Below are 26,930 nucleotides of genomic sequence, written 5' to 3'. Positions count from 1 at the left end.
AACTTACAATGTTAACAGTACAGGTCAGTGGAGTGTTGAATAAAGATTATAAATTTATGTTGTTGTTGCACTAGAGCACCAAACCGTTTCCCTTTTGTGTTTTCAGTGTTCGGTGGAAAATCCTTCTGCAGTTCCAGTGTCGAAACAGACTGCTGCTCACCGGGACGCCCATCCAGAACACGATGGCTGAGGTGAGGAGTGTGTGTGTGTGTGTGTGTGTGTGTTTGTGTGTGTTTGTGTGTGTGTGTGTGTGTGTGTGTGTGTGTGTGTGTGTGTGTGTGTGTGTGTGTGTGTGTGTGTGTGTGTGTGTGTGTGTGTGTGTGTGTGTGTGTGCGTGTGTGTGTGCGTGTGTGCGTGTGTATTGGTGTTTATGCATGTTTGTGTCCATGTCAACAAGACAAAACTGTTGAAGACTGTGTGTTATTATTTTCTCTCAGCTGTGGGCCCTGCTGCACTTCATCATGCCCACATTGTTTGATTCCCATGAAGAGTTTAACGAGTGGTTCTCCAAGGACATCGAGAGCCACGCTGAAAACAAGTCTGCCATCGATGAGAGTGAGTACAAGTCTTGGGTCTGAGGAAAAAAATGTTCTCAGCTGCTCGTCCAAGTTTCTTCCCGTTTCCCAGTCGACAACATAACATTTTCATCTCATTTGTACGGAAACTCTATCATTTGTGTGCCAACATTGAACTTTTATTCCTGCCTACTGTTGCATGTGACGTGTTCTGTAGCTAATTGTTTGATGTTTGCGTTTCAGACCAACTTTCCAGACTGCACATGATCCTTAAGCCCTTCATGCTGCGCAGAATCAAGAAGGATGTGGAAAATGAGCTGTCAGACAAGGTAGGGGAGCGAACTTTCTTCTCTGTGCTTGCTGAACCAAGCTTCCTGTTCAGGGCTGCACGTTTAATTGGGCACAAAAAATTGGACGTTGAAGTAATAGCAATCCTCAGGTTTCATTTGACAAAAAACAGTTTTTACTGTATTTTGAGCTCTCTAGAAGGGATTTGGGTTTTCTGTAAGATTCTGGTGTAATATTGGACAAAATTGTAAAATCTCACTTATCAGTCTGAGCACTTTCAAAAAATAGTTTTTTCCCATTATGTTGTTCAAAGACATGCAGATAACAGTATTTTTCAGAAAAAGTCAGACCGTATCACTCTTTATGTAACAATATTCTATTAAAGAAATGCAATATTGTATTTTTTCAATACCATGCAACCCTACTTTGTTCCTCTCCTGTTCAAACCTGCACCCTTCCTGCACCATTTGTCTCCCTGTAAACCTCAGTGACACAGAAAGTGTTGTAATAAGCTTGTGAGTGATGCTTGTGCTGGCAGATCCTCCTGACAGTTGCTGGACTCGAGGTCTCTCACTGTCACACACGGCGCACACATACTCACTCAGACGCTGTGGGAGTCTCGATACACAGAGACAGAGTTCACCGCTCCCCCACATCTGTCTTTTTCACCTTCCCTCGCACCCACATGCTGTCCTGCCAGCCCACTTCCTTTTCTTCTCCGCTCTTGTTGGTTTCTCTTGTTTTGTCAGCATGCTGAGGCCAACAGTAACTGGTGAAGTTCACTCGTGGTTCACGGTTGGGTTTTTACGGTTTGTTGTTGTTCAGTTTCACTGCTTTCGTCAAAGCGCGACACACGAGATAAAACCAGAGATTTTGATGTGTGTTTAAAAAATATGGGTCAAGCTGGGCATGAAGTCTGGACCCATGAATTCCTTTTTTGTTGAGCCCATGTGAAAATGCTGTGTGTGTTCTAATGGAGGTATTACATAGCAGTAATGCTGAATCATTTGTATTTACTGTAACCACTAGCTATACCTGCAGCCAGATTTACTCTATAAATCAGGTCCAACTGAGAACATTTCACACTGTTGTCATATTACAAGTTATTCCTATTTGTTCTATCTTGGAGGCAACTGCAGCAATTTAGTCGTCATTCTTTAAACCCTGAACTGCACTAAACTAATTCAAGAAAACCACAGAGACAGTTTACAGTGTCATTGACCAAGCAAAACATGTTTTTATGTTCTAATCTTTCAGTGAGGTAAAATTTTTGATTTGTAGGGATCCAAAATCCTACTACACATTCAAGAACTTTTCAGTAAGCTTTTTTCTTTATTTTACTCAACTAAGAGAAACAGATAATAGTAATGATGATGCCTCAGTAGCACAGATTTAACGGCTCCCTCCTTTGGCCTCTACAGGCAGGTTTGTGTGTATCTGAATGTTAATTGTTTCAAGACTTCTTACACACACTTGCGCTAACTCTCCCTTTACAGATTGAGATCCTGACCTACTGCCAGCTGACGTCCCGGCAGAGGTTGCTCTACCAGGCTCTGAGAAATAAGATCTCCATTGAGGATCTGCTGCAGTCCTCCATGGGCACGGCCCAGCAGTCCCACAGCACCACCTCGTCCCTCATGAACCTGGTCATGCAGTTCAGGAAGGTAACAGCTTCACCGGCTTTGTCCTTTTCTCAGTTATTAGTTCTAATGATTTACAGGGAATAATTTAAGTCTCGTCAAAAACAAATGTTATTGTGTTTTTACAGTGGATATTCAATTTTAACTCTCCACTGCTAATAACGGCACTGCACTTTATTAGTGGGAATAAAAATGTATATGTACAATTGAACAATGAATCGTCAGAACAAGTATGAGTAGTGCTGGTTCATTTCCCCCTTTTTCTAAATACGCTCTCTGTGTCTGCTTGTGTGTAGGTGTGTAACCACCCTGACTTGTTTGAGCGCCAGGAAACACGCTCCCCTTTCCACATGTCCCTCAAACCCTACATCATGTCTAAGTTCCTGTACCGCCATGGCCTCATCCACGCACACAACCAGGCCAAGAACAAGTAAGTCATTCCACAGAGATACAGTGTCTACACTCACACACATACACTCACAGACACACTTGATCTTGACAAATATGCCCGAAAACCAATGAAAAACAGGTCTCTCAAAATTTCTACTAGAGTTGTTTTGATTAGGGTTAGGTTTACTTTTGAAATTACTGTGTAAAACACTCAAATGTATATTTTTCCAAGCAAATCTTTGTTCATGTGCACATTTGCTGATTTGGGACCCACTAAAGGCTATTATCTCAATTATAGTCAGTAATACTGTGAAATGTTGTGGGTCGGACTGGGATCAGACCCAGTCAGATCTTTTTTGCTTTTTCTCATTTTCAGTGGTGTAACTCTGTCTGTCTCTACATCCTCCACAGGTTACTTCAAGTGCTGTTGTCTCCCTTCTCCCCAAGTAACATCCAGCAGTCTCTTTTTCACAGAAAAGGTGAGCACGTATTAAGCTTTGACTTCAGACGTACACAAAGTTATAGAAGCAAGACTTTGTTTTCTCATCGGAGATGATCTCTTTCATGTGACGTTCAAACCTCAGTTTCACCCCAGTACTCAATCTCTTCCTCCTTTGATATTTCCAGCATTCCTGCCTAGTCTTCCTGTGTTTGTTTATTCCTTTGTTTAGTCTCATATTCTTCATTCTCTATTCTGTTTCTACTGTTCCAGGTGATGACAAAGGAAGCTGTTTCTCCTTCCTGCGCTTCATCGATGTTTCACCAGCTGAGCTGTCAAATCTCATGCTGCAAGGCATCTTAGCAAGGTGGGCTTTAAGTTTCCATCTTCAGATCTGTCACTCTTTTTGTCTTTGTTCGGAAGAAGTGAAGTAAGTGGGATTGTGAGCAAAGAGACTGCCCTTCAACAAGAGGAGTCCATGCTGTCAAAACGTCTCTTAACAAGACATCAAATGTTCAACAGCTCTGGAAAAGCCACGCTGTAGTCGGCTGTGCACTTCCTGTAGAAAATGGAAGTTTAATAATTAATAACAGCGTGACTACACAATAAAGTTGGCTGATACCAGAACTCTTATCAAGTCTTTGTATGAAAATTCTTTTTGTATTTGAACTTTTCCTGTGTGTTTCTTTCATAGATGGTTAGCCCTTTTTCTGTCCCTCAAAGCTGCATACCGGCTCCACCATCAACGCCTGTTCTGCCTTGAAGAAGAGTGTCAGGGGGAAGTCAGAGACCTGGAGGGGGACAGAGGGAGGTCACAACCCAGGACTAAGTGTCTGTCTCGCAAGGACCTAATTCTGTGGTTGAACAGGCCCACGACTTTCCCAAACACACATACCAGCCCTGTCCTACAGGTAAGAAACGCAGAAGACACACAGACTGAAAGCTGTGTATAAGAGCCCCTTTCGTAGCCATCTGCAGCACACGTGGGTGTGACAGACAGGTGAAACTCCAGCAGTAAGGCATGTGCATGTTAAGCTGCAATTTTCCACAGAATCAGTCAGTGGTGGCCACACAGCTTGCTCTCCCTCCTCCAGGATCCAGTATGGAACCCAATCTCTCTGTAACCCTGTGACCCAGTAACACTGTCCTCCCTCCCACTCGATCTCTCCTCATCTGTGCATCATGCAGACCATCGTTAGTCTGTACCGCTACTGTCAGACATGTAGAGGAACGTTACACTTTTCAAGATAAAAAAAGCAGGACTGGTTCATTCAAAGGAGACTTAAGACACATCAGCACCAACAGCATTCTAAAACATTTATACTTGTTCTTCAAGGACAGGTACAGGTACCGACTGTGTCACATCAACATTGAACTCTTCTGTTTTTAACATTATTTTTGTCAAAAAAAATTGTTTCCCCAAAAGAACACACATTTTTAACTCATATATGTATCTCTTAGACAATAATAAAATAAGAGATAAAAAACAAGACAATTACAGATAAAAGAGTATATGATTTTACAACATAAATACAATATGGAACTGAAGCAAATCAAATTGGTACCTTTTGAAATGGATTCAAATCCATTTGGGAGGTCTGATGATATCCGGCTCTATGTGACATGAAACCAGTGTGGCTGACTGCTGCTCTCTCAGCGGCCCAGAGGCTGTAATTCTTACAGGAAAGCTGATTCTTAGGGCACTGATGGTCATAACAGAAGTTGGAGTTGGTTTGCTTGATGGCAAAAGCTGCTGCTTAATTGGAGACAGTGTAAGATTTGTAGATAAGTGATGTGTTGTTTTGTTCCATCAAACTATTGTCAGATACATTTCTGTGAGGATGAATGTAGCACACCACAGTTCTTTACAACTGCATTTGAATTCCGTCATATGTGTGGGGTTTTTGCTGTGAACCACAAGGACGGCACATATTTCCATAATTTCCTGTATTATTTGGCAATATACCTACTCATCAGTGGGAAAGAGACCCAGAGAGAGTGCAAAGCGTTGGTGCCAGTTCAAATACGCACAAAAAATGTGAACAGCTGCAGCCTGCACTTCAAGCTTACTGCTGCATAGTCATTCTGCTGAGCTGAAAAAGAACTACAAACACATCCCATCAAATCTTTCACCCAAAAAACTGTTCCCCAATGTGTCAAATTACCATCCTCTACCAATTCTAACCTAGCTTGCTGGGTGGAAAATGCTGTCGGGGTAATTCCATCCTCCTCTTCCTCTCTTGGCCTCATCCCACTAGGTCAGGCAGCTGCCTAGTGTCTTAGGTTCCCCCTGGAGCAACTTCACGAATGATAGAGCAGAAAAATGTAAGAAAAAAGTTCAAATGAGAGAGAGAGAGAGAGAGAGAAACCTACAGACACCTGGAGAGCTAATACTGCATGTATACTGTATGACCTTACTGATCCCAGACTCCCACTTGAGCTTCCAGAAATTGCTCACTCCCACAGTTTACGGCAACTTCTTTCAACTCCTCATTTTTCTTTTGAAGCCTTGTGTAGCTGACACACTGCGCCTTTTCTCTCTCTGCTTGGCTCATCTCTCTCTGGCTGCGTATTTGAGAGTGTGGTCAGCTTTCCTGCTGCTCCTGTAGAGGAATTGAGAGAACCAGGCAACTCTGAATACCTCCTTAACATGTTGTATTCATGTGGCCTCAGGGCTCTGTCCCCCTGTCAGTCCCAATATGAAACACATCTTTCAGCCAATGTTGGGAATATATTAAAAAAATTTTTTTTGGACATTTGTATTATATGCTTACTGTAATTGCTTATTATACGACACGTATGCCATTCGATATGTATTGTATGCGTGTCTCAAAGTGGAAAAAGTTGCTTGATGTTGCATATTTTAGCCCATCAAATCCAATGAAGTAGAGAAATGAATACTCGCTGATCCATGGTGAGCTGAGCCTGGCTAGAGAGGATGCCATTTTATAGTCTGCCATTAGATGGCACTGTGTATCCACCATTTCTATGGCAGCACACAATAACTTACACATAATCTTTATATATTCCTTTTAACATCTAGCACTGCATTATACTTGAATTATTCATCATCCCTTCAGCATCAACCTCTGCTCAAAATGTATGTATAATGCACATCTTGAACCAACCATTCTTTGCAGACTAGATTACATGATCAGGCATCCACATTATCCTGTCACATATGCAACTAAAATCATATAAGCCGCTTAATCATATATTTTACATAACATTTTAAGCATTTAACTGGCACTTTATATAATATTTCAGGCATTCAGCCAGTGAAACTTAAATATACTGTCAGAGCAGTTTATAAAACACTGAAGCGCTGCACTCAGTAACCTCTGTAGGTTTCAATTTGTTTACCATCCCTTAGTTTTTGCTGCTTGTCTTTTTTAAATTTCCTATCATTTGCAGATAGTATTTCTTTAATCTCCCCACTTTCCTTAAATCGAAGCAGGAATCCGTTCAGCAGGAGGATGAGGAGATTTTAACACTTTAATACATTTTAGCACTCAGAAATAATCAGTGTAATTGCGAAGTTTTCACCTTAATCAAACGGAGTAATAATGTAGATTGTGTGTGTGTGTGTGTGTGTCTCAGGATCTGGTGTTCACAGCCTTCAGACCAGGAATGATGGGACACACAGACATGATTATCCACAGTCGAAACTCTGCCACCTCCAAGCTGCGGCCCTGCCAGCCCACACTGCCACCCAAGTTCCTACTAGCTGCCACGCCCAGGGTATGTATGTATATGTGTGTGTGTGAGAGAGAGAGTGTGTGAGTGGCAAGTGGCCTGATAAAGGTGCTCTAACAAGTCCTCTGTGTGTTTGCGTGGACAGTCTGTGTGTGTCCTGGCTCTTGTAAGACAGACAAGCATTTGGGTGGCCGTGGAAGGGGAAGAGGGAAGCACATTGCCTTTGTAGGCTTTCAACAATGAGCAACCCTTATCTGTAAAATGTGTGTGTGAGAGACTGTGTGTGGATGTGGTGTGGGGGTGACCACTGTGCCCTCCAGCTGCATTTAAAACAAAGAAAGCCTCTAAAAAAGGGTTTCTTACTCAGGTTGTTCACCAGTTGTTCAGCTTCCTCTTGCCCTCGTCCTATACACACACACACAAACATCCACACAGAACCTGCTGATTCATTGAAACCAGCCAAATAAAAACATGGAGTGGTTTTCTCTCTTTTTCTAGTATAGATCTCCAAGCGGTAAATTTCTCAGAGGTTTTCTTTGAATAATAAAAATGTGTTGTAGAGAAAAAGCAATAACATAAATGTATGTAACACATTATCATCAAATCTTCCTTCTCTCCGCCCCACCATATTATCTTTTGTTTTAAATATAGAAAACCATATCTTGCTTTGCGGTTTCCTAGGTGACAGCCGTTCCCATGGAGCGTTATTGTGATGACCGTAGTGCAGAGTACGAGTGGCGGGTGACACGCAGCGGAGGGGGCGCAATCTTCAAACAGTGTTTCCTCTACGGCTCCCCTGAGCTTGCCACAGACTGGCGTACGAGGGCCAATGCTTTCCACCCACAATGCCCTGGAGGTGTGATGGCCCTCTACCCACGACATGGATGGTCCTACATTCGGATACCCGGTAAGGACTTTGGAGTGTCACTTGCGATGTTATGTAGCTAAAGAGTAACAAATAAGTGACCAATAGGGACAAACTATGAGGAAAACCGATGGAAAACCGGACCATGTTTCAAAAATACATACGATGCTGTCGGGGAAAAAAAAGTGTTTTGTAAGCTCACAACTTCAGTAACAGTAACCCACAGTTTCCTTTCCCTTCAGTTGTTTGAGCCATATTTTAACTGACGGTTTTATCAAGTGGTGGATATCCAGTTTTTGACCGAAGGCTGAAATGCGGGCCCGTGGGAGAATCTGCAGAGGCCAGGCCAGGGTCAGCAGGGCAGAGCCGGGCACATCACCCTCCTCTGTCACTGCTTGTCTGTCTGCCAGGCAGCCAATTCCTCACAATCTAATGCAGCTGCTGAGATAAAAGAAAGAAAGAAACGTTCGCTCTCATAAACACATACCAGCAGTTTCCATTAAGGTGTGAATGCAGGATTGTGGACGTACGTGTGCTTGCGAGCTCTTTATCAGACGAGCTTGTGCTTTTTGAGTTAAGGGTCAGCTGGAGCAGGGTGGGAGCTGATTCGCTGCCAGCATTCAGATGACTGATGGATGTCCAGGGTGAGAGAGGCCATTACAGTTTTACAGACAACACTTCCCTTCTCACTGCCCTGCTGAGCCCCTCTACCTCTGTCATGTATCATGATGACTGCTCTCTTTTTGTTTTTGCGTCGTAACAGAGGTTCCTGGTACAGAAAATGGACGTGCGTGTCCTTTAAGCACAGACACACTGGTACTAGATATTGCAATGCATTTACTATCACCTCTTTAGCTAAAACAATAACATCCCTAAACATGATAGAAAATCCTTTAAATCCAGGAGATGCTTTCTCACAGATAATATTGTAATGCTTTTTTTACCCATCTGTGTATACATGTGCCTGTGAGAGTGTTTGTGTGTAAAAGTGAGAAACAAAACAAGTATTTGTGTCTGTGTGAGAACCGTCTGAAAGCTCTTATGAAGTTACACGGATGCAGACAAAGCGAGGAAGTTTAGCTACTGGTCATTGTTCAAGTGCTTAGTTAGGTAACACTAATAGATGGTCTCTATGTGTGTGTGTGTGTGTGTGTGTGTGCATGTGTGTGTGTGTTAGTGTGTCTCTGTACCATCGGGTCCATTCAGGGAACTACGCAGCGCTCACACGGGGCCCAAGGTGTCTCTCACCTCTCCCCACACACTCTCCCACGCTCGGCACCGTTGCCTTTTCTTCACACACAGGCCGGGGACAAGCTTCACCTCCGTGCCTCCCGCTAACAGACAGGAGCGCAAGCTGATCTGAAATCAGTATCTGGCCACAGCCTCTCAGTCCGTCTGGTCTCCCACTTCTTTCTCAGCCTCAGTAGGAAGGAAGTGACCCAACACTCCGGCACCCGTCCTCCGCTGAACACATTGTTGCCACATCAAGGCCCAGATATGTACAGTGGCTCAGCTGAAGTTTCCCACCCTCCCTCTCCACTGCATTCCCAGCCCCACACCTTTTAGAACAAATGGCAGAGCTGAATAACTGTTTGTTTTGAGCGCCATGGCGTGAGTACGGCTGCCCACTGATATCGACGGAGGAATCTAATCAGAGGGCTTATTAGGAATCAGGCCATAGAAGAGGAAAAAACAATTGAGGCTGTAATGTCTCGGGCCTCAGGTTTTCTTTGATTTTGATGTCTTTGTGATGGTAGAAATTCCTGAAAGAAAGACGTTTTTCATTCAAAAAAAGAATGAATTATCTACGCTATCTTTTTCTGACACCACAATTGGTGATGGTCAGAGAGAAAGCAGAGTGCATGCAGGGTATTCTCAGCCATGAATTGAACCCATGCAGTCATTCAGTCTGAGCCACCACGATGTGACAAGAGAGGACGTTTTGGCTATAATTAGAGAGACATTCCAGTCTTGCTTGTTAAATGCAGTTAAATGCAGTTCTGTGGTCGCCTCGCTTTCACTTTGCGGAAACGTCACATATAGCAACACTTGGGTCACTTATGTTCAAACAGAGACCAGTTTCATGCTGAGAGACGTTATGCACCAGGTTAAAACTCACTTTGCAAGGAAATAGTTTTGAACTTCCGTGCTGTATTATTTGCAGAACATTCCAGTGTAACACAGAAATAACCGTCCTTGCTGTCTGTGTGGTCTCCGTGTCGTTTTCAGTAATTAGAAGGAACCCTTCCACAAAATGACTGCCTTCTCACTACAGCGCCAGCTCTTGGCTCTTTTTCTAGCTTTATTGTGAGCTGGGAATAGAAGTCACTACTGTGTAGGAGTGTATGTATGGTGAGACGGTAAAGGAGTTGTGTGTGTTTGTGTCTATGTATCAATCAGTCTCTGAAAGAGAGAGAGAGAGAGAGAGAGAGGGAGTGAGAGAGAGAGGCCAGTCAGGTCTGGCCCAGCAGCCCACATCAGGCTGTGGGAAATGCAGTTCTGCCTTCCTGTCCCTTCAAAGAAACTCTACTCTCGAGCAAAATGGCAGGAAGCTTCCCCTGCCCTCTGATAGACAGGCACAAAACAACACAGAGGGCCAGCCTCACCACATCGCCGTCTGACTTTGCTCCTCACAATCTGCATTAAACTGGCACCAGTCATTTTTTTTGCCAGCAAAACAAAACATGCAGCCAAGTGTGTAAAGAGACAGAGATGTTTTGATTTCCTAGTCCAATTTATGGCTAATGTGTCCAAAAGAAGGAAAAGCACGTTCACTGATGCTTAAGAAACTTAAATCCCAAAGTAGACTGAAGGGGGAGACATTCGCCACCTAATACCTCAGTGGTGAGATCTTTTAAAGCCAAGTAGTATCTAACTCACTCTGTCACTCAGCCAGCTAGCTTTCATCTGTGGTGTGTGTCGAGTCAGTGCTGGCCAAGGGTAACTAGCAGTAATCTGTCTTAATGACAGAGTTCACAGTGGGCTGCTGTGGTGTGGCGAGACCCCCCCCCCCACGTAACTCTGAGTTCTCATCAGACTGTCTGTCTCTTCCCATGTTTAAAGGCTTCCAGAGAACCAAGAAACAGAGACGTGCTCCTCTTGCGTGTCTGAGGGGAGACAGTGATGTATTCGCAAGCATGTTCCGTGTACACTCGCATAAAAACAGTTCGTCACTCAGTCTCTGTAGTCACGCAGACACATTTTTGGGCTTTTGGGAATGCTTGTTTTGTCATTTGGCTCTCCTCCAGAGTGGAGACACCGTTCTAGATGCAGACAGATTTTAGATTAGCATCTGTAAAACTTCACCCTAACAAGAAGCTAAAATCTCCCTGTTTTCTCACTTTACTCCCAGCTTCCAAACCTCCCGCTGGCATCTGGCTCTTAGCTATACCAAGTTTGTGGCTGTGAGAAAATTAAGTTTAAGTCTGATTTTTGTCAATACATACAGAAGCAGCAAAGTAGTGTCGGGCTAATATTTCCATCATCTGCAGTGCTGAACAAGTGTTGCCCATTGACTTATTGATTGCACAGTGTAATGTATCATTATACAGTGAGGGGCTGACGCTCGGTTCGATCGTTGATTCGACCTGCTCTGTGGCCCCCCATCTGTCTCTCTTTCTCACATAACCACCCATCCATCTTCTTTCATCAGCTCCTGATTTTTTTTTTTTTTTTTTTTCATTCTGCAATCTCGCTGCTGTTCATCTCCTCCGTTTCAATTGCATCTGGCCCACTTCCCTCCCTGGTTGGGGTGGCTCCGCTCTTGGCTTTGGCAGCAGCAGCAGAGGGGAAGGGGACAGGACAGGGCAGAAGATTGTAGTTGCGTATTAATGAAATTAGCGTCGTAGTTGGTTTGGGAGTATCAGGCGCCAGGCACCAGGGCTGGGCCGGGGTTAATTAGCTGGCAGCAGGCCTCTAATTGGGTCAGGACCGTGTCAGGCCCCTGGCTCTGGCCCTACAGGGATTGGATTACACTGTCGGGGGACAGAAAGTAAGGGGAGGGAGAGGGGGTGCGTAGGGGGGAGCGGGAGCGGGAGGGAGAGTTTGTAGTAGAGGAGGAGGGAAGGATCGAGAGGGAGCTGGAGGGGGCAGTAGATGTGGTAGAAAGGGGGAGAGACGAGGGACAGGGGAGTGTAGCTTAATCTGCCAGCAGGAGGTAAGGATAGGAGGAGATGGGGAGGGCCAGCTGGGTGAATACTGCTGTTAGACTGGATTGGATTTAGGCGGGCGGGGGGTGCTCTGAAAGGGGGGCAGGGCAGGTGGTGAAGCTTGATATGTGTATCCATAGCAACAGAGTGGTGTGACACCACATGGGATTTGCTTGTGTTTTGGGGTGTGGTCTTGACGCTGTCCTTGTCCTTGTCAGTCCACAATTAGAAAGTTGTTTTGTGTCAATTTCAGTGCATTTTAACCCACAGTTAGATTTTTGTCTGATTTTTTTCAGAAAGAAATGTGTCATCCCAAATGTCCTGCTGTTTGGTTATTGTGTGTTATTTTGTTTTGCCCTCAGACACATATGGTGAATATGATGCTGTTACTATGAAAACTAAGTTTGACTGCATTAACTGAACAAATCCTGGAGGCCAATTCGTTTAAAGCTGCACATGAGTTAGATGTATAGACATATTCATTTGAATCCCGCTAAGCCTTCCATAATTCATGTTACATGCATGGTTACCACATCCAGTTTGCTCACATTTGTGACCTGTGGTCACACATTTCACTGCAGCCACATGTAGCTTATAATGTAAGCCATAAGTGTTATGTTGGAATGAGACAGACCACCAAAGCCCTCCCAATCGCAATTATTCATTTTCTTGGCTTCACGTTATAGGGTATGGCAGCAGTATTTAGAAATAAGGATTTTCTGTATGCAGCACTAAATGTTTTGAACTCGGCCACCTCTCTCTGTAAGCCACATCGCTGGGCTTTAGGGAGTTTGGATAGTTGCAGGGGTGGGATTTGTTTCAAACAGTCTCTTCATTTCTGTTGGACATCTGTTTCCCGGCTTTCCTTTGATTATTTAGCTGCTTTTATCATCATTTCTCCGTAGGTTGAATGCCACTGAGTTTTGAATATGTTAGTGATCAGACGGTGATCTCAGCTAGTGCACAGAGATCAAAATGTGGAAGATATCAACAATGTTGTCAAATGTCAGAGGGTGGCTTTCTTAAAGAGCAGAGCAGCTCTCCCATTAATGATATAATCCAGGCATAAACAAGAGGATTACCCTGACCGACATGTCTCTTCATACAAAAATAATAATGTCCAACTGCTTAATATGGGATTTACAGATTTATAGTTTATGCCCTTCAAGAATTAGTTTAAATACATACAACATTTAGTCCTGTTTGACCACAAAAATCCTCAGATAGGGGCTTTAACTCATCTTCAAACATGACATTGGAATCTGGAGGCTTAAATATAATCTGCTAAACAGAAACAGATTGGTGGCAGGAGTTGAGCAATATTGCCTTATATGAGCATTTGCATCTTCGCCAAGTGGTGGTTTGTATCTGGGTGGTTGGCAGCGTGGCTGCGTAGCGCTGGTTGGTGCCCTTGACTGAGCAGCAGCCTTGGTTAGACTGGCACCTGCGGTGAAGAGGCCCCGTCTGATGTTAACCACAACATCACCGCCGCCGCCACTACGCTAATATTACCTCACTGCAGCCGGAGCCACCACAGACCCCTTCACTCTCCGTCTGTCCCTGTCTGTCTGGAGCTTTTTCTTCTTTGCACATGTCTAATCCCCTGCATGTCTCACTCTCTCTTCCTTTTACTTTTCTATTCATCCACTTTCATGACGCCAACGTCAATTATAGTCCTTTTGATGGCAGGATACAGTGTTTGTGTATCTCTGGGATTGCGGTGCAATGGTCTCTTGGTACGCACCAAATTGAACCACAGCAATGTAGAACAACTGCCTACTTCACAATATATCTTTTAAGTTGGGTCTGCTTCTGATTTAGTTTATTTTCTCTCACTATTAGTGTGTTGTTAGTGTCTTTAATTATCTTCCTATGTCGATTTTTGCCTTCCTTTTCTCAATTTCTTGTACTTGCTCTTTTGTGGAGTTAAAGTTATTTTTACTCACTTAGAGAACAAATAAAGGAACGACAATATTTTAAACCATATTTACTTTGTTCCCAATCTACCAGCTGTTTTAGTGAAATTAAAGACACAACTTTCTGTCAACACTTGTCTAAGAGCTCTAGGACTGTGTGACCGGGGCCTTATGTATCTGACAGGCTGACACCACTCCACAGTGACCTGTAGGTTAGCTCTCTAGAGTGTGTCCCCTGTTCATTTGTTCTATTAGTTCCTCTTTAACACCTCTACAGGGCCTGACCTTTTTTGGGGGGGGCTATACTAAAGGGTTAGAGGTCAGGGTTCAGTCTGAGAACACATTAGCATAGAATGCTACTAGTTAAAAATGGAGAACGATCCAGTTGGTTTTGTGAGTCCTGTTGGATCATTGAGCGTACTTTTAGGGCATGTGATTGTCTTTGAGCGATGATTTCATATCAGGGTTTTACAGATAGTGTGGCAGGACGTTGTCGTATGCATGTGTTATCACAGCCACAGCTGAAATTTTCTGACCGTGTGTTTTGGATTAATGGGACATGATTTAATGTGGTTGGTTACATTACATTGACAAAGCGAGGAAATACGACTGGGAAATATTTATAAGCCCACTGTACAAAAGGGCTTGGGAACAAGTGTCCAACTTGAGTCCAAGATGTCCAAGCCTGACTCTCCCATAGGGACTCTCTGGTAACCCTGACCCGACCCTGTCACCTGACCCTGGCCAAAGGTTCTCCCCACTCAGGGTCACGACCCCCCGATCAAACACCATAGTGTGCCTGTCACTGTGTCGATGGCAGCCGCGGCCCTTTTCTCATTCTGCCATTGTGCCAGATGACGTTAATTCCTCATCAGCTGGACACGGAGGGAACCACTTCAACCACAGACCTTGGGTCAGACTGCTCCCCATTTGCTCTCCGTGTACAATCATTTGAGGGCTGTGGAGCACCTGACGTGGTGTTGGCAGTAACGTGACCAAGGCCAACTGCCAGGCGAACTGTGTGTTCGTCTTTTGTGCCATTGTGTGAAATGGAGTGTAAATAACTTTTTCTCACAATTTCTCTTTCTTTCTTTTTCTCTCGTGGTCATTCTCGCTCTCACTCTGCTCTCATCAGCAATCCAGTCAATAAGAGCACAAGCTTTATTTAAACAATCCCCAGATCAGGCACAGATTTAGAGGATTGATCCCCAGGCTGATCCACTCTGATGAAAGGGTTTTTATCCTAGAAAATACAGCCTTATCGAAGACTTGTATTGATCAGGGAAGAGTTAATAACCTCTCAACTGATTGCTCCCGGCAGAATACTGAAGAGCAGCCCAAAATATTACATTATGATATTCTGTAAACTCACTAATTAATATAATACATATTTAGGAAGCTCGCATATTTGGATACAACCCCAAAAAATTTTATAAAATGTTTTAAATAAAAATAGAGTAAAGTGGAAGCATCAGTCCTTTGTTATGCTGGCAGTTTGGATTTTCACTTTGTTGTCTCTTCCTCTTTTAGATAAGGAAAGCCTCATCACAGAAAGTGGCAAGCTCCACACCTTGGATATCCTGTTGAGTCGGCTAAAGAACCAAGGGCACAGAGTCCTCATCTACTCCCAAATGACCCGCATGATTGACCTGCTGGAGGTACACACACACACACACTGTGACAGTTACTGTGATTTGTTTCCTAAACTCTTGCTCTTAAGTAATAGTTACTTAAAAACGAATGAGTCTTTACCACTGCAGTCCGAGTTTGAATCCAACTGGACCCTTTGTTGTATTTCATCCACTCTCTCTCTCCCCTTTCCTGTAAATCTTTGTCATGTTCTATCCAATAAAGCATAAAACAAACCAAAAAATACAAGTATGCACACATTCGCACAGAGGCACGTGTACCAACCACTAAGAATTATATTTTTTAAAAGGGATCATCATGTTCTCTGACAACACACCTTAATATGTAATTTGCATATGTATCTGCCAGTTGTTTAACTGGTCCACTTCCACTGGCGAGGTATTGAGCTCCAGTGCTTCTAATCAGCCTGCCTGTTCCTCGTTAGTGCACTCATTAGATGGCTAATTAACAGGTCAGGGCTAATTAGTGAGGTCTCATCTGCGGGGGGAGGCAACCAGATGGGAGGGATGACTGGAAGGAGTGAGGAAAAAGGAGAGGTTGAGGGGAGAGGGGGAGATGGGAGTGTCAAAGGTAGTTGAGGAGGTGTAGGGTGGGGGAAGATGGAAACAAATGAGGAAACACAAAGCCAGAAAAAAGAAATGCCACAGTGATTTCTAGGGACTCCTTTTATCTCTGTAATTGCTCTAAGCTGATTTGAGGAGCACAAAATCATCATCATCATCACATCGTTTAGGTAATTTATGAACAAGGGCTGTTAACGTCATGCTGAAGAAAACCACTACACCAAACTCTGAGAAACTTTCCTTGTTTAAGATTCTTGGTTAGCTGTAATCAGGATTGAAGTTCAAATCATTTCTCCCTAGGAAAACAATAGCCCAAAGCAGCTCTGCCGGCGATGGTGTGCTGACAGCCTCGGTGCAATGCTCTATTGTTGCCTCCATATTTGTTGCAAACATCACTACAGAGCCAAAAACCACTGAGATGATGTCACTGGGAATTCCTTTCCCATTCACACAGTGCAGAGCTGTTTCCACAGCCAAATCTTTTGATGGCAGATGGACCAAGCCCAGGTGGTTAAGGACTGTCTTCCTGTGTGTCTGGAAACGAGCTGGAATGGTTTGTGTTTAAGGCTGTAGGAAAACAGCAGTGGGGTGAGAATGCTCAAGATGGCTTAGGTAATGCAGGCGAGTCATTCTGTGTTAATGTTCCTCTCACCGACTGTCCCACCTGTAGTTGTCCCTCCAAACTATGACTTCCAGTTGTAATGAGGCAGTATTACAGTTTTTACAGTACAAGTGACCTCATGCTTTAATGGGAGGCTGTGGCAGTGTCTCCTCTCCTAATGCGTTAAAGAGATCCACGAATGAAATCATATATTCACCCAATCTGGCTTCAGTTTTCCTCGACCATATTATCTTTCTCATTGGTTGAGGATAAAAAAATTCTGCAGATGGAGTTGATTTCCTGAACATGGGACTGTGACTAAGAGAAAGAGTGAACGAGAGGCTGATGCTAATCTCTGCCATTAGCGTCATTGTTTTCGTCGCCGGCCGGCTGCCGGTTCTTTCTGGTGACATCACGTCGTTGGGTGATGGATTGTCGAGATCCGGGTGGCCCGAAGAAAAATAACATCGCTGGCTTTCCCTGGCAGCAGCTGATAGCGGGGCAGGACCGCCAAGTCACTGCCACTTCTGCTTGAGTTGTGTGTCTGTTGCTGCTTAGACGGCACTTTACAGTACTGCAAGTCTGCAGCTTAGATTACAGTGCCGACGGGAATGCCCACACTGACTCTTTGGTATCGCAGCCAGAAAATCAGCAACAGATTTTCATCAAGGCATTTAGATTACAGATATGGAGCTCAAACTAAATTAGCCTGTCAGTTTCTCTTTTTCATTTTCAGATAAAGTGGGATACAGTGAGTCATTACACAATATAAAGGATGGATTGAATTTTTAGTAAATGATATGTTTATGATTCACTGTGACTATTTTATCATGTATTTCTGGTACACTGTAATTGCACATATAATGGACAAAAGTAAACCATCACAACAAATGAGGAGCCATGTTAGTGACAGTTTTACTTATTGTAGTGAACTCTGAGGCACTGATGGATGGTTGGATAATGCTGCAGAACAAGTTTTGATAGCTTTTCCAGTGTCAGGCGGGTAGAACACGTTGGTACTGTATGTATCATGGCACTGAAAGTCGTTATGGCACACTGGTGTGAATTGAAACTCAGCTCTAACGAAGACTTCTGCTGCAATTGGCACTTATACGCTGACTAAAATGTATTTATAGTGCCACTACTTCATGTGCTTTTAAGTAGTTTTTTTAGCAATGGTTGGGAACAGACTGTGACTATGCACACAGTGTTCCCATGCTAAGAACTACACTAAGTACACTCTGTGACCAGGCACTTCTTGAGTGTTTTACTTGACTTTGGGGACTCATTATTGTTGAGTTGAGAACAACCTGGCTGCTACTCCTTGTTTTTTTCCAAGAGGTGGTTTTAAGCGAAGACAGAAATATAATCATCATCTTTATTTTAAATTAATTTAAATTATTTTCAGATGCCTCTGTTTTCCCATACATCATCTCAAATCTGTTTGTCAGATATCACAACCATAAAGATTTTTTTATGCTGACAGCTAGTTGAAAAAGATTAACATTTAACACATTAACAGGTTGACATGAACCTACACTTTGATTTATAACATTTGCAATGGAGCACATTACAACATCAGTGAAAAACTGCAGAAATACAGCAGTGTCACCTATGATTAACACCAGCTCAAACAAAAGACGAGAGAAAATTGCCAGCTGTTGAGGTATATATTTCAGTGTGGCAGTGCTCATGGAGAAAGTCTACAGCAGGACTCAACAAGCTTTAAGACATTGCAGGGATCTCAGGCGATCTTCTGAACCTTTTTTTTTCTGTTGATGTAGACATAGATTAATCTTTAAGATTAGGAAGGCTGAGTAAGGCTTTCTGTAAGGGCAACAATGTCTGCAACATCCTCCTGGCAAGCTATCAAAACCCGATTCAACAAGGTCAGCAGCAGTTTGGCGAGCACCGGCCTAATGGCCCCTAATGTAGTGTTCACTCAGAGCAGATGGGGCTGTTGGGAACAGAGCCAGACACACAGAAACAGGAGGGCAGGAGGCCCCAAGTGTCATGACAGGGGTTTGGGGGGTCACAGAAAACATAGTGTCAAATCATTGCTATCATTGGTAATGATTATGAGAGGTGAGTTGTGATGTGTGCCAGCAATTATGACTGCTTCGTTGGTTCGGGGGCACTGACATGTTTGAGTGAGGAGGTCAGGGGTTCAGGGCATAGCTTAAAGAGAGATCAACATGTCACCTCATCACCCCTGAAAACTCCTCCCATCAGACCTAACGCCCACACACAAACACACACTCATACAGAACAGCTTAGCAGACATTCAGGGGGGGGATAGAATATCAAATTCTGCATTTCTCAATGTCTCTCTGGGCTGATATTGAGGTTTCAACTCCAGTAAATGCGCATAAGAAATGTGGGATTTTGATATCTTGGACACAAAATTGCTGTCAGACAAAATATCTTACAATAAAGATTAGTATTTCCTGATTCTGGGAACTTAACACGTAGACCTGCAGGGCTTATCTGCTCCTCCAGAGAAAGATTTAAACAGCTCTGCACATTTGAGACCTCGTTCAACTCAGAAAAACAGTTTGAACTGTTTGAGATTCCAGTTTCCCCGACTTTGGATGACAACAGTCTGCACGTTTGTTGCTTTCAAAATCCGTAGCGAAGGTGATCCACGGGGGGTTATGAGTTCAAAAACTCTCCTCATGAATTCCTTGCAAGACTGGATCCAGTTATTTTCATTATCTGGGACTGTACTAAATCTAGTTCCAAAGGGGGTAAATACAACCGTCTCATCTGTGTTCTAAATGACTTTGTTCCATCTCTCCAGGAGTACATGGTTTATCGTAAGCACACCTACATGCGCCTTGATGGATCCTCCAAGATTTCTGAGCGCAGAGACATGGTGGCTGACTTCCAGAGCCGGTGGGTAAAGATGGATGTGATCTACAGTGTGTGCATGTGTGTGTGAGTTTGTGCAGGAAACCAAACGCCCGTTCTTGCCAATAACTAACTGTAAATCTGCCTTTTTGTATATTGCAGCAATCAGTGAACAATTGCATGTGTACGTCCAAATATGTGTGCATGCGTGTGTGTGTGTGTACTTTCTAGTGAGTCCACATGCTCTGGTTTACATTAGTGTGCAGCTCTGAGGCGCCGGTGTTACTCTGGTTCTTATTGTAGGTGAGAGAGAATTTGTGGTTTATAGAAACGGCTTTATTTTGCGCACTCTACCAATCATGGTTCATTCCACATGGCTCTCCTCTCTTAAAGTTTTAATAAGCTCTAACAAACTGTGTCTTTGTGAATCATGCCCAGTTTTGCTGTTAGGCTCAAGTTCGTTCGAGAAACTTACTTAACTTGCATTGTAACTTAATTTTCTGCCATGATACTGTATATGGATATTTGCACAGTTGTAAATGATATCATTCGATTTTGTGTGCCCCTCCATCGCCCTCCCTCTCTTCCCCCATCCTCCGCTCCTCCCCCACTGCCCTCTGCAGGACGGATATCTTTGTCTTTCTGCTGAGCACGAGGGCCGGAGGACTCGGCATTAACCTGACTGCTGCCGACACTGTGAGTCACCAACACGCTGAAGGAAAAACACTTCACTGATACAATACAGACTTCACCAGCACTCATTTTCCTAAACATATAAAACAAGGCAATGCAGTGTACATTCTCTGCCATGCGTTTTCCTTCTACTAACAGGGTGAGAAAATAGTTTGGGACGCCCAGTGTTTGAGTATTAATAGTATGTTGACATGATGACAATATAGGCATGGATGTGTGTGACCATGCATATCTAAACGATGATCCATGTGTGTTCGTGCACCCGTAGCGATGTTTAAATAGGATTAGCTTTCAAGACAGTGAGTTTGAAGTGACTGTTAACACGGGACATCTGTGATATTAATGGACATCTGCATCATGTTTGTGTGGTCATCATACAAACTGAACTGCACGCTAAACAATAATAATACAGCAGGATTAAAAACTTTAACCTTTGACCTTGGCACCTTGGGCGCTTCTTTGCTGTAGAGAAGTACAGTTAAGATCTTTTCTTGTTTTGTTTCTCTCCAGGTTATCTTCTATGACAGTGACTGGAACCCCACCGTGGACCAGCAGGCCATGGACAGAGCTCACAGGCTGGGTCAGACCAAGCAGGTCACTGTCTACCGTCTCATCTGTCAGGGTACCATCGAGGAGAGGATCCTGCAGCGGGCCAAGGAGAAAAGCGAGGTCTGAAACACACACACGCTCATTCAGAAATATGACAAATGGTAACAGTTTCAACTCAAGAGCTGGAAAAAGCCTCTATTCCACTAAATCAATAAATAAACAACACAATGGCGTGAGAGTATTTTAACAGTGTTAATCATGCTGAAAATATGAATTAATTACAGTTGATTAATGCCTTATTGTTCTTGTGTAATAAGATCCAAAGGGTGGTTATCTCTGGAGGCAACTTCAAACCAGACACACTCAAGCCCAAAGAGGTGGTCAGCCTGCTGCTGGACGACGACGAGCTGGAGAAGAAATGTGAGTGTTTGAGGCACTCACTTATGCATCTTGGTCCTGATTTAATTCAGTCGTATTTGCACTCATTTAACCTTTCTAGAAACTTTTACAAAACAAAAGCACACTGTGTCTGCTCCTCTAGTGCGCCAGAGACAGGAGGAGAAGAGGCAGCAGGAGGAGAGCAGCAAGGTGAAAGAGCGCAAGAGAAAGAGGGAGAAGTATGCAGAGAAGGTACAGTACAACATGATCAGCAGGAATGATGCATGATTGGTTTAGAGATTAGAAAAGGGTGTGTAGAATAAAAAAAGGCAGGGGAGAAAGTAAAATAGAAAAGTTATGAGGTGAGAAGGGAAGTAATGAGGTAATGGAGGAAGAATAGGAGCAGCCCATAGAGGATGCATTAACACCCTTGCCAGTACAATTTAATTTAGTCCCTAGGAGAAGGGAGACCAGGGGGTCATTAATCTCAAAAAGGTTCATCCTCTTGAGGATCTGCACATTAGTTTATGAATGATGTTATGAGTTGTGTGCAAAGTTGACATTTTGGCATGAGAGTGGCCAAAGTGGAGAGCTGACAGAGTGTCCAAAATGGAAAGGATTCATGCTCTTGGGAGCATGAAATTGCACAGCAAACTTTATTGCAATCTGACTGTTAGATTTTAATATTTCTTGTGAATATGTGTATGGGTTTGACCGGATGGTGAAGATAGAGAAAAGGTCACCAAAAACATTAGGATCTGTTCTCTGGGGACCGAAATTATCGAACGCAAATTTCATGGAAATCCAACCATTAGTTTGCAGTACCTTGTCATGAAGTTAAGTAGTGCTAGATGTGAGGTCGTGGGGTCACTGAAATCATTAGATATCATCCTCTGGGGACTGTATCCATACCAGATTTCACAGCAATCTGGCCTGTACTTGTTGAGTTATCTTGGCCTGGACTCAGATGCTGGACAGACGGACAGCCAGGAACAACCAACTGCACACTCGACATAGACGTGGAATGAATGTAAAATGTGCGAAACCTAACCTGTCCCCTCGCCGCCCGCCGCCCCACCTTCTCTGTCCCTAACATGCAGAAGAAGAACGAGGAGTCCGAGAACAAGAGGAAAAAGGAGGTGAACCTGGTCATCTCTCATGCGCCCTCTGCCGACAACTCCAACCTCTCTGCAGATGGAGATGACTCCTTCATCAGTGTGGAGATGGACTCGGCCATGCCCAGTCCCTTTAGTGAGGTGAGGGAATCTGGGAGAAAAGTGGTGAAGGGAGTGGGTGTCCTGATCAAAGTGAAGGAAGTGGATTGTGATTGATGATCCACAAACTATCTCCTCTTAATATTTACTCTTTTTGGTTATTGACTCTTCTCTTTTCATGTTTTACTTTATTCTTTCATCAAATCACTTCTGCTTTCCTCTCTCAATTGCCTTTTCCTTTCTTTACTTCCCTTATGTCTTACTTTCTATATCTATATCAATCTTATTTCTTCATCTATCTATACCTTATGTATTCCATCCTTCCTTCTCTTCCTGTGCCTCCTGTCCCTCTTTGCTCCTTTCCTTCTCCTTTATGTTCCTTGCATCGCTCCTCTATTATATCCCACACTGTACCGGCCCGGTTCCCTTGTTCCCTGTGGTGCTGACCCCCAGCCTGTGTGTATGTCTGTGTGTGCTCCCGTGCATGGCCAGATCTCCCTGAGCAGCGAGCTCCAGCCCGGCTCGTTACCCCCGGATGCCGACGCAGACGAGAGCAGCAGCGACATGCTGGTCATCGTGGACGATCCAGTGTCCTCTGCACCGCAGTCTCGTGCCACCAACTCCCCCTCCTCTGTGTCGGGATCCGTCTCTGACAACATGAATGGTGAGAGGATGAATGTACTTTAGCTGACCTTTGACCTTGATGTTTGAGGGAGTGGACCAGTCTAGGCACTAACATTTGGTATGTCCCATTGCCTAACTGCTGTGCCTGATTATACTATACAGTAATATTCTGTGGTAAACTAAGCAATAGATAGTTCAAATTTCTGTCATGGAAATGGTCAAATGCTTTAAAAACATTAATTAAAACTCACAGTTTTGGATATTTAAAATGTACTTAGTACACAAACCTAGTTTACTTTATATGGGGGTCGTCCTTTTTTATACACACTCTCACAATTAGTATGACCTACACTGTGTCTTCTTTCTGGAGAGCTCCAAATGTGCCAAATAAAACATAACCTTTGTTATCTCTCAGGCAGTATTATCATGTTAGAACGACCCTGGAAAAGCAAATCAGTGTGACTCACAGGAGGGTCTTGACTGCACACAGAAGTCCGCCTTGTTTTGTTCTCTTCACTATCAGGACTTAGTGTTTTAATGGGCTTGCGTCCATTGAGACAAGTAGTCTGTTACCTCATGTGTATTATGCAGCTGATTATTTAGATTTATGAGGGTTTTATTTTTGCCTCGGCTGCAGTGTTTCAGTATATTCTGTACTATTGGGTTCAGATAGATAGTGAGCCTATAGTTTATACTGCTTGTATATTATATTTGCACTTTGGATGTGTTGCAGTAAGGTAATCCCTCCTAAATACGTGCTGCTTCATTGAAACCCATTTGGGATTTTTGCTGCCATGCTAAGAAGCTACTGCCAGAGAGATTATTAATGGCCCCTGCTTAAAATGCCCAGTGAGCTGGGAGAACATTGGTGTATTGGAGATGCGAGTGACGATATAATGAAGGGTTATAAAGAAAGAATTAAGGTTGAAATGAGGGAGCTATTGGTGAACTTGGACATGTGAGTCAAAGAGGAGGAAGAATGAGATTAAGGCCCGAAGGGAGGGTAAGAGTCAGGGATTTGTGGAGGGTTTTCATCTGTGCCTGGGTGTTAGTGATAGGATAGGCTCATGTCTCCCCACTGGAGGGTTGTATAAAAGAGTGTTTGGATGGAAACATGCAAAGAAAATGCAGACCAGTGGAGTCAAAAAGAGGGGGAGAAGAACCAGGAAGGATTAGGCCCATTACCAGAGAGGCAGACACTGGCTGTAACTTTGCAAACATTATGGAAAATCAGAGTAATATTCCAGTTTTTGCTTGAGCCTGCACTTAGGGTAATGATGAGTAATGATTAATGGGTAATAATTCTTCTATATTGCAACTTTCAGTATCTTAGAAAGACTGGGTTAAGGCCAAGCCAGACACAGCATCTCTGCTACAGCCTGTAGTGTGTTTACGTCAGTGTGCATTCATACATACCGACCAATAGTCAATAGACGAGTATCCATCCGTCCTTGTACCGAAGCAATTATCAAAAAAGGATAGCAGAAAAACATTTTTCTGATTTTGATTTCACTTTTATGTGTCTGCCTTCCTTCATCAGGTGTCTCAGCCTCAGACACAATCAGTCCTGGCAGAGGCAGGTCTGGGCGCAGTCGAGGGCGGCCTAAAGGATCAGGAGGAGGGATGAAGTCTGCAGGGAAAGGACGTGGCCGCAAATCAACAGCGGGCAGCGCGGCAGCGATGGCGGGGGCGATGGCCGGTGCAGCAGCTGCATCTGCAGCAGCTTATGCTGCTTACGGTTACAGCGTTTCCAAAGGTCTGTGAACTTCTTAATGAAAATGAAAAACTTTTTATGTTGTATGTACTTAATTAACTCGTATCACATTGCTCGAGCTGTTTTCACATAGTTCACTAGTTAAGAATTAGACCCACCTTGTTGTTGAGAATTTGAGACTTTACAGTATTGTTTATTGCACACAGTTATAATGTAGTACTGAATTCTCCTCCTTCCAACAGGCCTCCCTGCGTCCAGCCCCCTGCAGCCTTCCCTGGGCCGGTCTGGCACCAGCCCTGCCTTCAACCCCAGCAGAAGCTCCTCCCCACAGGTCAAAGGAGGCACCTCCACCCAGAGCCCCCACAAACAGCTGGCCCACGGCCACCACCACAGCAGCCACAGTGCAGTCAGGAAGGGCAAGGGCCCCGGTGGTCCTGGGGCTCGATAATGTACTCATACACAGTGTACACACACGAATGTGCCCTCTCACACACGCACAACTGTCTCAGTATAGAACACACACACACACACACACACACACATAGATAACTGACCTACTCTCACTGTGATCCCCACAGATGCCCCAGACATAAACTAATAAATAGGGAATACAGTATAGTAACTGAGGCTCACTACTTGGAGGACCATGCTGTGTCTGCTGGCTCGGCATCTGAAAGGACCCTTTTCACACCTGCGTACACACACACACACACACACACACACACACACACACACACTCATTTAAAGGTACAGTCCCCACCAGCCTCCACGTTTCTTGGTTCAGTTTTATTTTAACGTGTCCGGGTCAGTGGACAAAATCTGCCTTGAGTATTTTTGTTTGCATTGTGACAAGAGTATTTCCAAGTGCTTTTTGAGAAGACAAACTGTACTTTTGTATTCATGACAGGAAACTCGTTTGATTTGCCAACTAGTTGTGGTTGTTCCAACAAAGACGTGCACCAACACATGTAGCGTAAAGGGCTTTGAAATCCTTGTGTTTGCAGGGTAGGGGGGCAAAGGAGTTTCTGTCAAATGCACTGAGCCACGTCTTCCATTTTTTGGTGTTATTGATTCTGTACATTCATGTACATTAGGTTTAATTTAATTGTTCTGTAGATATGCTCAGTGCAAACTGGTGGATGATTCTGCATCTCACAGAGCTTAATGTGAACCTTTACCTTTCCAACCCACACTTTACCAAACAACATGTCTACAGCTTTTCTACTAAAGCTCTTATTTTTGTAATAAAGATGCAAGTACCCATACCAACATGGCAGGTCTAAGCATTTTGAATTTTTTCTTGTCCATAAAATATATTCCCGCAATGACGGAAATGAAAAATCAATTATATATTTTTTGTCCAATGGGGAAATGAATGAATGGATGATTTAAAATTGTATTCCAAAATGAGGTGCACTGGTTGATACGGCAATGCTGCTAACAGTAAATTTATGAATTCACTCAGATTATTTGGTTCTCTAATATTTAAGTTATTTGAGTTCCGTTAAAAATGGGCAATTCGTTGTATCTGCTAATGGGATATTCACCTGTAAAACAGTGTAAATTGTACCGAGGTCATTTTTATTTTTCAGAAATCATTTTTTTCGTGATGAGGAGTCTGTGGTTCTCTTTGATGTCATTGATGTTTTAAAAAAAAAGATTTGCATCAGTGTCCTAAGTTGAGCACTACATCTGTTAGAGGTTTGTTTGTTTTGTGTTAATAGTGTGATTAAAATATGATGTTCTATATTGATGTACATAATGATGAGAGCGACATTTCCTCTGGCTTTTCCCTCATTTGGCTGTATATTTTTATAGGTCCTGTGTACATATGAAGAAATGCATCCGCCATTTTACTAACAGGAGGAGCCAACTGAAAATAAAAGAGTGCTAAATCAGTATTTCTGCTGATTTTGAATTATTGTTATTATTGTTACTCGTTTGTCTTTTGCTGTTATCATTTTACTCGAATTGTTCACGTACATTTGCTCAGAACAATCACTTAGCTTGAGGTTTGCAAACTTTGCTCCATTATTCACCCACAAATGGATAAAATAATGGAAACTTCAACAATACGTGAATAAAAAAGAACCCTCAGCTGTCGTCATGCATGTCCTGAACTGTGCGGGGGGATACTTCGCTGCTTTTTTAAAATTTATTTTATTTAAGATGAAACCTACATTCTGGAAATTGGTTA

General features: G+C 43.4%; 1 protein-coding gene across 3 annotated transcripts in view; it reads left to right on the top strand.

The window, feature by feature from the left end:
* The window catches only part of ino80 (INO80 complex ATPase subunit), a 34,790-nt gene extending 8,152 nt beyond the window's left edge, over positions 1-26,638 (top strand). For all 3 annotated transcript variants that reach the window (XM_070848763.1, XM_070848761.1, XM_070848762.1), the window contains 20 exons: positions 107-191; positions 438-555; positions 759-844; positions 2,300-2,467; positions 2,740-2,873; positions 3,245-3,312; positions 3,546-3,639; positions 3,967-4,183; positions 6,873-7,013; positions 7,650-7,875; positions 15,428-15,555; positions 19,512-19,606; positions 20,185-20,257; positions 20,765-20,923; positions 21,121-21,223; positions 21,345-21,433; positions 22,282-22,437; positions 22,888-23,059; positions 24,560-24,775; positions 24,976-26,638. In XM_070848763.1, the coding sequence (XP_070704864.1) occupies positions 107-191; positions 438-555; positions 759-844; positions 2,300-2,467; positions 2,740-2,873; positions 3,245-3,312; positions 3,546-3,639; positions 3,967-4,183; positions 6,873-7,013; positions 7,650-7,875; positions 15,428-15,555; positions 19,512-19,606; positions 20,185-20,257; positions 20,765-20,923; positions 21,121-21,223; positions 21,345-21,433; positions 22,282-22,437; positions 22,888-23,059; positions 24,560-24,775; positions 24,976-25,181 (2,734 nt within the window). In that variant the 3' untranslated portion in view covers positions 25,182-26,638. The remainder of the gene's footprint in view (positions 1-106; positions 192-437; positions 556-758; positions 845-2,299; positions 2,468-2,739; positions 2,874-3,244; positions 3,313-3,545; positions 3,640-3,966; positions 4,184-6,872; positions 7,014-7,649; positions 7,876-15,427; positions 15,556-19,511; positions 19,607-20,184; positions 20,258-20,764; positions 20,924-21,120; positions 21,224-21,344; positions 21,434-22,281; positions 22,438-22,887; positions 23,060-24,559; positions 24,776-24,975) is intronic.
* Positions 26,639-26,930: the final 292 nt, after the last annotated feature.

Source organism: Pempheris klunzingeri, chromosome 18 (genome assembly GCF_042242105.1).
Source record: "Pempheris klunzingeri isolate RE-2024b chromosome 18, fPemKlu1.hap1, whole genome shotgun sequence".
Lineage (NCBI taxonomy): Eukaryota > Metazoa > Chordata > Actinopteri > Acropomatiformes > Pempheridae > Pempheris > Pempheris klunzingeri.
Note: the sequence above shows the minus strand (reverse complement) of the source record. Positions and strands in the feature narration are given on the sequence as shown.